At 37.3% G+C, this 12,201-nt stretch overlaps 1 protein-coding gene across 6 annotated transcripts in view; it reads right to left on the bottom strand.

Annotated features, from left to right (window-relative positions):
• The window catches only part of STK31 (serine/threonine kinase 31), a 140,334-nt gene extending 135,039 nt beyond the window's left edge, over window positions 1-5,295 (bottom strand). Inside the window, exons 1-3 of one of the 6 annotated variants that reach the window (XM_054494826.2) lie at window positions 5,102-5,295; window positions 3,196-3,242; window positions 3,055-3,107 (exon numbers count right to left, since the gene is read on the bottom strand). In XM_054494826.2, coding sequence (XP_054350801.1) covers window positions 3,055-3,107; window positions 3,196-3,242; window positions 5,102-5,163 — 162 coding nt within the window. In that variant the 5' untranslated portion in view covers window positions 5,164-5,295. Of the gene's footprint in view, window positions 1-3,054; window positions 3,108-3,195; window positions 3,243-5,002 lie in introns of all 6 variants that reach the window. The other 5 variants (XM_054494828.2, XM_054494831.2, XM_054494832.2 and 2 more) reach the window with 5 other exon arrangements.
• Window positions 5,296-12,201: the final 6,906 nt, after the last annotated feature.

Genomic DNA, 12,201 nt, shown 5'->3' on the forward strand with positions numbered 1-12,201 from the left:
GCATGAGCCACCATGCCTGACCAGAAGCTTGTTCTTTCAAAGAAACAGGTGGAGTCAAATATGTCAGATTCCTTAAGCTGCCACTCATCCAATCTGAAGCGTCTGCTTATAAGTGGTTTATGAGGCAGAAGCCCACAGGGCAAAAAAAATGGAGAATATATGTGAGCAGATTTTCATCCTAATCTGCCTACGCATATTTCCAAATCTCTGCTTAGTCTTCTCTATGCCTATATCCCACCATAACCCCAACCAAATTTGCCAATTTGCTTACTGAAATAACCACTACATTCATTTATATACCATTAGTAGTTTTAATGTTTAATATTTTCATGTGCATGTTTCCTGTTTTAAACGTTCTTCTACAAGAGCCTCAACTTCATGGTTTAACTCAGAGGTTGGCAAATTACAGCCGCCTGTTGTAGTAAATAAAGTTTACTGCATCACAGCTACACACACTCATTCACATTATGTCTATGGCTGCTTTGCACTGTGTTCGCAAAATTGAATAGCTGCAAAACAAACTATATGGCCTAAAAATGGTAAAATATTCATCATCTGATCCTTTACAGAAAAAAAACTGCTGACTCTTGAATTTGCTCCAAATTCAATCAACATATTCACAAATAAAGTAAACTGAAATCAAAGTCTAGAGCTGCACTAGTGAATACAACAGCCAATACCCACTTGAAATATGGCTAGACTAAGGAGATAAGCTGTAAGTCTAATATGCACACTGGATTTCAAAGACAATATTAAAAAGGAAATATAAACTATCCTGTTCACATTTTTATGCTAATTATATTTTGAAACAATATTTTGGATATATTGAGTTAAATAAAATGTACTTATTAAAATGTCACCTGCTATTTTTAGTTTCTTCAATGTGGCTGCCAAAAATGTTTTAAAATTACTTACGTGGCTCATACATTTCTACTAGACAGCACTAGTCTAGAAAATCTTTTTACACTGATAAATGATGTTTCTATATAATAAGCTTAAATATAATTTATCATCCACCCTGGGACACTGTTGAGAGTAATGCAGTTGTCACTAATACAGAGACAATGGGCATGGAACCAGAACGTGTGAGCAACCTTTAGAGAATATGCATAAGCAGAAACAAATTTGCCAAATATATGTGCATAAGCAGACACACGAATTTGCCCCAAGTTTTCTATAACATCACCCTTCTACAATTTTTTTTTTACATGCAGCCATGCCCCACATAGTGACATTTTGGTCAAGAATGAACCACATACACTACAGTAGTCCCATAAGATTATAATGAAGCTGAAAAATTCCTATTGCCTAGTGTAGTCCTAGGCATTGTAACATCATAGAGCAATGCATTACTCACATATTTGTGGTGATGCTGGTGTAAACCTACTGTGCCCCAGTCTTACAAAAGCACAGCACATACAATTATGTACAGTACATAATACTTGGTAATGAAAATAAACAACTATGTCACTGGTGTGTGTGTGTGTGTATATATATATTACTATAATTTTTCTCATTTTACTCTACTACTTATTTAAAAAAGTTAATTGTACAGCCGCCTCAAGTCCTTCTGAAGGTATTCCAAAAGGGCATTATTATTATTACAGAAGATGACAGCTCCAGGCACATTACTGACCCTGAAGACCTTCTAGTAGGACAAGAAGTGGAGGTGAAAGACAGTGATATTGAAAATCTTGTGTCTTCGTTTTTAACCAAAAAGTTTTTAAAGTAAAAAAAATTAAAAGTTTAAAAAGAGAAGAAAGCTTTAGAATAAGGACATAAAGAATATTTTTGCACAGCTCTACAATGTTTGTTTTAAGCTGTTATTACAAATGAGTCAAAAGTTTATTAAAAGTTACAGTAAGCTAAGGTTTATTGAAGAAAAATATTTTTATAAATTTAGTGTAGCCTAAGTGTATGGTATTTATAAAGTATACAGTAGTGTACAGTAATGTCCCAGGCCTTCACATTCCTCACTACTCACTCAATGACTCACTCAAAGCAATTTCTAATCCTGCAAGCTCCACTCACGGTAAGTGCCCTATACAGGTGTACTATTTTTTAATCTTTTATAAAATGTTTTTACTGTACCTTTATGTTTAGATACATAAAGACTTATTATTGTGTTACAATTGTCTGCAGCATTCAGTACAGTAACATGGGGTAGAGGTACACCACATGGCCTAGGTATGTGGTAGGCTATATCATCCAGGTTTCTCTAAGTACATTCTATGATGTTCATACAGCGACGCAGTTGCCTAATGATGCATTTCTCTGTATGTACCCCAGTCATTAAGTGATGCATGACTATATATTTAAGAACTCTGGGTTAATCATATTCTTCTAGAACTTTCTTCTCATATATTCTCCTTATTTCCCACATTAAGAGTTCACCTCACCTCCCACCAAAAGGAGTTCCCATGCTGCAGGGAGTATAGGAAATGTAATTTCTTTCCTTTCTGTATCATGTATAGTTTACAAAACCAAAAATTAGGTCATTCTGTGCATCAGAGGAATTTACCTTCTTAAATTGTGGAACACAGCCCTTCAGTGCCTGCTTTGTATTTAAAACTGAGTAACCTTACCTAACTGACAGAAAATCAGAAATGTTTCATTCATGCTTCCAATTTTATGATGAGAAAAATACCACATCTCAAATTTAAGCCATTAGAAAAAACGACCGAGATTTTTAACTTATCCTCCTTCAAGAAACAATCTTATAAAAGACCCCTAGATGGGGCTACAACTTCACAAATACAACAGGCTCTCAGACTCCAGCAAAAGCAGCCTAGAATTGAGTGGAATTCTGAAATCACAATCTTGACAATTTTCTTTTTTTCAAACTTGGTGTATTATGCGCATAATATTCATGAGTCAAGTAACGTCACAGCTGTCAACATTTGTCCTCTAATAATGCCTGGTGACAAATAATTTAATAAATATTAGGCAATGAGAATAATAAATGTATTTATTCCTGTGTTTTATTTTTGTTTTTGTTGGGGAGGAACTGGATTGGAGGAGGTGAGGGGGGATATCAACCAGTTTGCCATTTACCTGGGCCCAAAATGTTACTGCATCTTCTATGTGACTTCCAACCACATCTTCCACTAAAATCAAATCACAATACAAGGAAAATTAGAAATTAATCAGTACCATCTAGCTCTTACACCCCAAAATAATTTTTAGTGTCAGTACCTTTATCGTAATGTGTATCTTCATCCATTTGAACAACTCCTGAAAAACTAGAACAATACCTTAAATTAGATTATAATAATCCACCATTAATAATGAATGAAGACTAAACTACATCATGTTCAATTCTTACAAATGTTTTGTCCTAAATGCAGTTATCAAAATTCAAACTCTATATTAAAAATGAACTCAATATTTCCTTCACTAATTCTTTTGAGTATTTTGTAGTAGATGCAATTTTATCATATATAATCTCTATCCTTAAAATTACCTCTTTAGCCAAACTTTTACAAATTTATACTGAACAACTCATATACATTTTGATCACTTACATAAATCAATACTTTGAAACAATGTACCTATTCTTTTTTTAGAAAATATCCTCCCATAAAAAGGACTTCCACAATGTAAACAAAGAGAAACATTACAAGTAATAGAACAAATGCTTTAAACTGGTACTCTATTTTATGTAAAAGGCACGCTGGTTACTATTTTTGAAGATTCCGTGGGATTAAAGACTGCAAAAATACATAGAATTTTGCCTATTACTTCAAAAATAATTTTCATTACATAATATACTTTATCAAATGCAAAAATATTCCAAAATAAATGTACACTACTATGTAATTTTATCTGTAATATACTAGGATATTGCATTTTCCATTCATAAGTGTTGAAGGAAAATTAAAACACAGATTTTTTTATGGTTTTTTTTTTTTCCCCCAAACGAAGTCTTGCTCTGTCGCTCAGGCTGGAGATCTTAGCTCACTGCAACCTCCACCTCCAGGGTTCAAGCAATTCTCCTGCCTCATCCTCCCAAGTAGCTGAGATTACCGGCGCGTGACACCACGTCCAGCTAATTTTTGTATTTTTAGTAAAGACGGGGTTTCACCATGTTGGCCAGGCTGGTCTTGAACTCCTGACCTTGTGATTTGCCCACCTCGGCCTCTCAAAGCGCTGGGATTACAGGCCTAAGCCACCGCAATTTTTTAAGAGCTTTAAAAGTTGTCTAGGAACACCACTATACTAAAGTTTCAAATGCTCTCTCATCATGAAAAGGAAAACATTAACTCATCACAGAAAAACAAAATTTTAAAAATGGATTACTTTTGTTACAACTTAATTTTTTTAAAAAATTCTTCGTAAGTGGCATGAAAATGTCTCCAAAACAAGGGTTATTTTCCACTGGTCAAAAAGCAGTTTTTAAATTCAACTGACTGAAAAGCTGTAAAAACTTTTAGGGAGACTATATATTCCCATGGAAGGCATTAAGGCTTAAATTCAGTAAAAGTTAAAATTACTTTGGAAATCTCTCCACACACTCCAAGAAGCTAATTCTAGAGTAGTTTTTAAATCTTATTTTAAAATGACTTGCCCTGATTATGAAGGCACTGATGCCGTACCCACTTTCTGCAAACAGAGATCACAAAACGGTACGTCCAAATCTCCACTTCGTGATGAAAATTTGGAAGAAACGGGTACACGTAGCTCTCTGACACTTATTTTACAAGGGATTTTGAAACTTAAATGGCACAGAATTTTCGAGAAGGGGAAGAGAGTGTGGAGGCTGCGGGACCTCGTCTTCATGGAGATTATTCAGGCCCGAGGTCTTTTCAAGCCACTTTCGCCTGCCTGCACGCACTCAAAAACTGGGGCATCTGGCACCTCTCTGGGGTGGCGGGCGGCTAGAAGGTGACAGAAAACCCTGAAATGGGCCTCGTCCCAGGATTGGAGACTTAAAACGCAAGCAGCGACGAAAATAGTCCTTGAAGCGGCCACCACTGCACGTACCACAAAAACTATTACTGACCTCACACTTTCCGTTGCAGAAGCTCTAGAAAAGTGACCCTGGCCCCACATACTGGGTTTTCGGCCCTCCGCCCGCCGTAGCACACGTGCAGCGGCTTACCGCGTGAGCTTCGACCGCAAGGGCCCCACACTGCGCCTGCGTGCACAGCGCTGCGCCATCATCCGGTGTTAGCGGGAGTCACGTGGCAGCCACGGCCTACCGCCTAGGAAGAAGCGTGCGGGTAGCCACCTGACGCTGGCTGCTGCCGACCCCCACGCACTGAGGCTGCGCCCTGGTGATTTATAGGCTGGGGTGGGGTCTGGGGCCAGTTCCTTTCGCAAGGCTTCAAGCGGTGACGTTAGAGATGACGTAGGATTTCGTGGTCTTTCCTAATCTGTTCACGTGGATTTAAATTTTAGAAACATCCAAATTAGAAGAACCCCGACATTCTGTTTACACGATGGAAGAGAGAAAATAACTTTGGTAACTGAAAATGTGTTTTTCAGATTAGTAGGTTTACAAGCGTTAGTCAACTAATCCTTAGATTCCACAGCTCTCTGTAGTATTACAACTTTTTCCACAATCTTAAGAAGAAAAAATTAGCTGTCTGCTTCTTTGCAGATACTACACTTTGTGGCAAACCTTACACAACAATTGAAAATTATCTCTGGTTAATTTTTAACAGCTTGAAGGTTAAAGTACAATAAACTGCAGATATCAAAAGTGCATAATTTGTTAAGGGTGAACATATGTATACACTGTTGAAATCACCTCCACAATTAAGATAAACTTTTCCATCACGTCAAAGTTTCCTCATGCCCGATTGTAATACCTGACTCCTCCCAGCTCCCGTTCTGCTTTCTGTCACCACATATTAGTTTGCATTTTCTAGGATTTTACAATAATAGAATCATACAGTATGAACATTTAATCTAGCTTCTTTCCAATAGCATAATTATTTTGATTGATAAATTTCATCCTATGTATCAAGATTTTGTTGGGTTTTATTGCTGTTACTATTCTATTGCATGAATATAACACAATTTGTTTATCTACCTTTTAATAGGTGTTTGGACTGCTTCCAGTTTTGAATTGTTTCAAATAAAGCTGCTATTGTGTGCAAGTCTTTGTATGGACATATGTTTTCATATCTCATGGGTTAGTACCTAGGAGTGGAATGGCCAAGTCATAGAATTGTATATGTGCTTAAAAAATTGCCGCATAGTTTTACATAGTTGTACTATTTTATATTCCCACCAGCAGGTTTCAGAGTTCTAGTTGCTCTATATCCTCACCATCATTTGATATGGTCTGTGTTTTTAAGTTTAAACATTCATGTATAAATGTTTAAAGTGGTATCTCCTTGTGGTTTTAATTTGCATTTATTTCTCTACTAACTAAAAATGTTGAGAAACTTTTCTTATGTTTATTTTCCATCCAGATCTTCCTAAATGAGGTGTCTGTTCAAGCTTTTTCTTGTTTTCTAACTGAATTTATTATTGAGTTTTGACAGTTCTTTATATACTATGGATAAAACTCCTTCAGGTTTGAAAATATTTTCTCCCAGTCTACAGCTGTCTTTTTGCTTTCTAAAAAGGGTACTTCAAAGAACAAAACTTTTTAATTTCAATAAAGTCTGATTTATCGGTTTTGTCTTATGGTTCATGCTTTTGTGTTGTATGTAAGGAATCTCCGACTAGCCTGGTTCACAAAAGTTTTCTTCTATATTTTCTTCTAGAAATTTTACATGTTCAACCTTTACATTTTGATATATAGTCCTTTTTGAGTTTATTTTTATAACGTGAAACAATCAAATTTTATTTTATTGCATATGGATACCGAATTTTTCCAGCATCATTTGTTGAAAACACTGTTATTTGTCTATTGAATTGTCTTTGCACTATTGTCAGAGATCAATTAACCATACATATGCAAGTCTATTTCTGGATTCTCTGTTCTGTTACACTGATCTATTTGCTTTCTTTAGACTAATACCACACTGTCTTAATTACTGTAGTTTTATTTCATGCGATCGTAGAACCAATTTGTCAGCATCTACACATACACACACATACACACACACACACACACACACACACACACACAGAGCCTGCTGTGATTTTGATTGGGATCATATTGAATGTATACACCATTTGAGGAGAATGGACATCTTAGCTATATTGAGTCTTCTGATCCATGAGCACAGTATATTTATTTAGGTCTTATTTTATTTCTCTGAGTGATGTTTTATGCTTTTCATTATAAAAGTTTTACTTTTGTCTGATTTATCCCTAAGAATTTCATTTTTCATGCCGTTGTAAATTGTATTATTTTCTTAATTTCAACTTCTGTTTGTTTTGTTGCTAGTATATAGAAATATAACTTTAGTATATTGTGTATTATTTCTGTGATAGTTTTTTTGTGGGTGGGTGTGTGTGTGTAAGACAGGGTCTCGCTCTGTCACCCAGGTGAGAGAGCTGCACTGCTATCACAGGTCATTGCAGCCTTGAGCTCCCGGGCTTAAGCAAGCCTCCTGCCTCAGTCTCCCAAAGTGCCGGTATTAGGCACTGAGTCTAGCCTATTTCTAGTGATAGTTTTTAAAATAAATTTAACAGAATTATCTACATAGATGATCATGTCTTATGCAAATAAAGGCTGTTTTTACTTTCTCCTTTACAATCTGGAAGTCTTTTATTTATTTTTATCTTGCCATATTGCAGTGGCTAGATCCTGCAGTGTAATGCTGAAAATAAGTGCTGAGAGCAGACACCCTTGCCATGTTCCTATTCTTAAGAGGAAAGCATTTTCCTTTCACCATTAAGTATGATGTTTGCTGTGGGTTTATAGTAGATACCTTTAATAGATTAAGGAAGTTACTTTCTATCCTGAGTTTGCTGAAAGTTTTTATCATGAATGTGTGTTGAATTTTGCCAAATACTTCTTTTCATATCTATTGAGATGATCATGTGGTTCTTCTTTAGTTTATTAATATGCTGAATTACATCAATTAATTTTCAAATGTTATAGCAACCTTACATTTCTGGGATAAAATTCACTTGGTCATGATGTATTATCCTTTTTATATATTCTCTTATTAGGTTTGCTAAAATTGTTAAGAATTTTTGCATCTGTGTTCAAGAGGAATATTGGTCTGAAATTTTCTCTTCTCATAATGGCTTTGTCTGGTTTTGATATCAGAGTGATGCTGGCCATATAGAATAAGTCGCAAAGAATTCCCAACTTCAGTTTTCTGGAAGAGTCTTATAGAATTGATATTCTTTGTTCCTTTAAGGCTTGGTAAAATTCACTGTGCGGCCATCTAGCCATCTAGGCATCATTTCCTCTAGTGCACATTCTAGCCATCTAGAATTTTCTTTGTGATAAGGTTTTTAACTACCAATTCAATATCTTTAATAGATATAGGGCTAATCATGTTACCCATTTAGTATTTAATGAGCTTGATAGTTGTGTCTATATTGTAATTTTTTTAACTTTATATTTTCCTGGTGCCTCAATATCCCCACAAATAGGCTATAACCACCCTGCCCAAGTGACCAGGTGTACCAGGGTGATAGGCTAGTTCCTGCCACCTCCCGACTGTGACCTAATGACATTCAGAAAGCACCAATGAAATCCCTTCCCAGGTTTTCTTGTGTACTCTGCTCTGACCCCCAGTAAAGGCACTTGCCCATGGGTCCTCACTCTCTCTAAGCTCGAGCATGCTCCCTTGGCGTTCAAACCTTATATGTAGCCCCCATGTGGCATGTCATGCCTCCCTTTTCTAGAACAAATGAGTATAATAATGTCTTTAATTTTATATGCCTCTCTGAAATTTCCATGGCCAAACTGGAATGATCCTTAAACACCCCACAAAGGGGACTTACAACACAGTGTTTTTTTAAGGAATTTGTCCATTTCATCTGAGTTGTCAAAATAATTGGCATAGTTATTTATAGTATTCCCTTAGTATCCTTTTAATATCTGTAGAGTCTATAGTGATGTCACCACTCTCACTCCTAACATGGATAATTTGTGCCTTCTCTCTCTGTCTCTCTCTCTCTCGTATGAGTCAGGCTAGAGGTTTATAAATTTTATTGGTTTTATTGATTTTCTCTCTTGCTTTTGTTTTCTATTTCAATTTATAGTCTGGTCTTATTTTCCCTTTTCTATCTATTTTCGTTTCATTTTCTTTGAAATTTGAGATTTTTCTTCATTACTGATGAAGGCATTTTGGTGCTATAAATTTTCCTCTACATAGCTGCATCCCACAAATATGATGTTGTGTTTTCATTGCCTTTCAATTAAAAGTGCTTTTATTCCCATTTTGACTTTTTTTTCTTTGGCCCATGGATCATTTAACATGTGTTATATAATTTTCAAACATTTGAGATTTTTCCATATATCTTTGTTATAGATTTATAATTTAATTCCACTGTGGTCAGGGGATATACTTTAAGATCTGAATCATCTTAAGAATACTGGGCCTTGTTTTATGGCCTAAAATATGGTCAATCTTAGTAAATGTTCCATTTGCACTAAAAAAAAATGTGTTTTCTGCTGTTCTTGGTTAGTGTGTTCTATAAATGTCAATTAGGTGAAGTTGGTTAATACTGTTGTTCAAGTCTTCTATATCCTTACTGACTTTATGTCGACATGACCCATTGGTCAAGAGAAGCATCTAGATCATTAACTCCGTCCTACAGCATCTAAGAAGTCCTGGGACAAGAAGCAAGAGCCATCAGTGTAGGTCCAAGGGTTCTGTCAGCCTCAAAGTATATCTATCTCAATTATGTATATATAGGGAGAGTAGAAATAAAGAGTGGGACCAGACCCATTTTACATTCTGTGAGATGAACTTTGGCCAGGACTCCATTTGTCACTGAGCTTCCCTACTCTAACCAGTGAACCACAATGGTATTTTGGGTCCTCTGGAATCCATGTCAGGTCAGGCACTGTATCCAACAGTCCTTGGTTGAAAAAAAAAAAATCTGACTATTCCTTTTTATCCATTGCAGAGTTACCCTGGTAAATGATGGTACGTGACTGCCCCTTGGAGAAAGGATTAGGGGGATATTTACCAAATCTATTGGATGATCCTTCCTCAAGGGGATCTGGGCCTTCCCTTGCATCATGAGCTTTAGATCTGGAAACTGGATGGGGAGCTATGGTTTTTCATTACCAAGATTGATGTCAGCCTTCTCCTTGCCAATTCTCAATTTTCTTTTTTGAGGGGTAAGAGGAGTCAAATATACAACTCAATCAACATCATTATATAACAAGTCAATTATACAACTCAAATAACATCCTAATCAGCTGTCCTTCTGTCTTGCCCCTTGGAGCATCATGAACTTTACCTTGTTCACAGATTCATGCCTAGGTGCCCATTAAGTTAATTATGTCCACTGGGCCCCTGACAGTTAAGTTCTGCAACTTGGCCTTCAAAATTTTGGCATCCCATCATCTATCTACATTGATACCACAGAGCCCATTGTCATGACAGCATCTTCCATCATCAGTTCTAGCCTGTAGAGGTCAATCAACCATTGCCAAGCTTTTCAAAGTTTACAGTATACTCTTCACCATTACATTTCTGTTTGTTGTTATTTGAGACAGGATCTCACTCTGTCACCCAGGCTAGTGTATTGGCATGATCAAGTATCACTGCAGCCTCAACCTCCTGGCTCAAGCAGTCCTCCCACCTCAGCCTCCCAAGAAGCTAGGACTACAGGCATGCACCACCATGCCCACCGTGTGTGTATGTGTGTGTGTGTGTGTGTGTGTGTGTGTGTTTATAGATGAGCTCTCATTATGTTGCCCAGGTTGGTCTTGAACTCCTGGGCTCAAGCAATCCTCTCACCTCAGCCTCCCAAAGTGCTGGGATTACAGGTGTGATCCACTGCACCTGACTACCATTATATATTTTTTTGCCTTAGTTATGAATATCATCTGGGCCCTCCCGGGGAAAAGTCGGGTGATAACTTCTCCAGTTTCAAACAACAAATACATCCCTGAGCTTTCTGACCGCTTCCTCAATACTATGTCTGATAACTGCTAGCATGCCTATCATTATCTTCTATATGCCATCCTTGAATTGTGTCAGGAGCAACTCCAGATTCTTGCCAGGGAATTAAATCACACATCATGAGTGAGTGCTCCCATGTTACTCTCTCCTGTCAAGCCTTATATTCCACCTCCACCCCACCCCTTGACTCAATATCCTCAAGATCTACTCTCAGACATGTTTCCTGGGTTCCTCCCAATACATTTTAACCAGAATCTGCAGTTGATTCAGAGTGAAACCTATCCTCCTAGAGGAAGGACTGTATTCCCCAACTTAGGGTTTGCTAAGACCTGATCCTAGTTATTACTTTGGAGTCAATGAGAGGTAACAAGGGTGGATCTTGAGGAGAAAAAGTGTTATCTTGTGATGCAACTGCCTCAGATAAAGCCTTTACAGAATCTCAAGGTACGGGCAGGCTATTCTCCACTAGAAAATTGGAGGACACGGCTTTTGCCAGCTCAGAGTTCATGGAAACCTGAGGATTCAAGATTCTCAGGCTCACCGACACAAATGTCCCCATCCTGTGATTTCGGATTCCATTCTTTTTGTGTCAGCACTGAGTTTGCTGCGGACTAGCAAGGCTGTGCATTCTGTCTCCTCTGCAGCCTTGCCACCTTTACTATTAGATTTGGGCCTCACTGGCAGCACAGTCTGCTCTGCATCTGCAGATGAGTTTCCTGAAAGTGCTATAGAGGGACTCTGGCTTTCACAGCATTCCTTGAGTTAAATGGCTATCATGAGCCTGTGTCATTTTCTTTTTCAAAGCTCCTAAAGCATTTTACAGTAGCAAGTGAATACTTAATCTTTATAATTTCCACTAGTCCCATTTCACTGTAATGGCACAACTACTGCATAACCTAGCACTTCACCTCCCACCTGCACTTCATCCAAATCCACTGCAGTAACTGATCCAGTCACAGGATACTATCCTGAGTCTTTGCTGTCAAAGGCCGTTCCTGGTACTAACCATCTTAGCCTGAGTTTATCCCTTGCCCAAAAGCAAAGCCTAAGACAAATGTTCTTATACCTGTAAGTGTTGTTATGCAAGTAATTTATTTGGGAAGTGATCTGAGGGAAACAGAGGGAGGGGTAGAGGAGTGGAAAAGGAAAAAAGAAAAAGATAACATAAGGATATGTTATTATTGAGTTGGCCACTGCT

The sequence above is a fragment of the Pongo pygmaeus genome, chromosome 6 (genome assembly GCF_028885625.2).
Source record: "Pongo pygmaeus isolate AG05252 chromosome 6, NHGRI_mPonPyg2-v2.0_pri, whole genome shotgun sequence".
NCBI classification, from domain to species: Eukaryota; Metazoa; Chordata; class Mammalia; order Primates; family Hominidae; genus Pongo; species Pongo pygmaeus.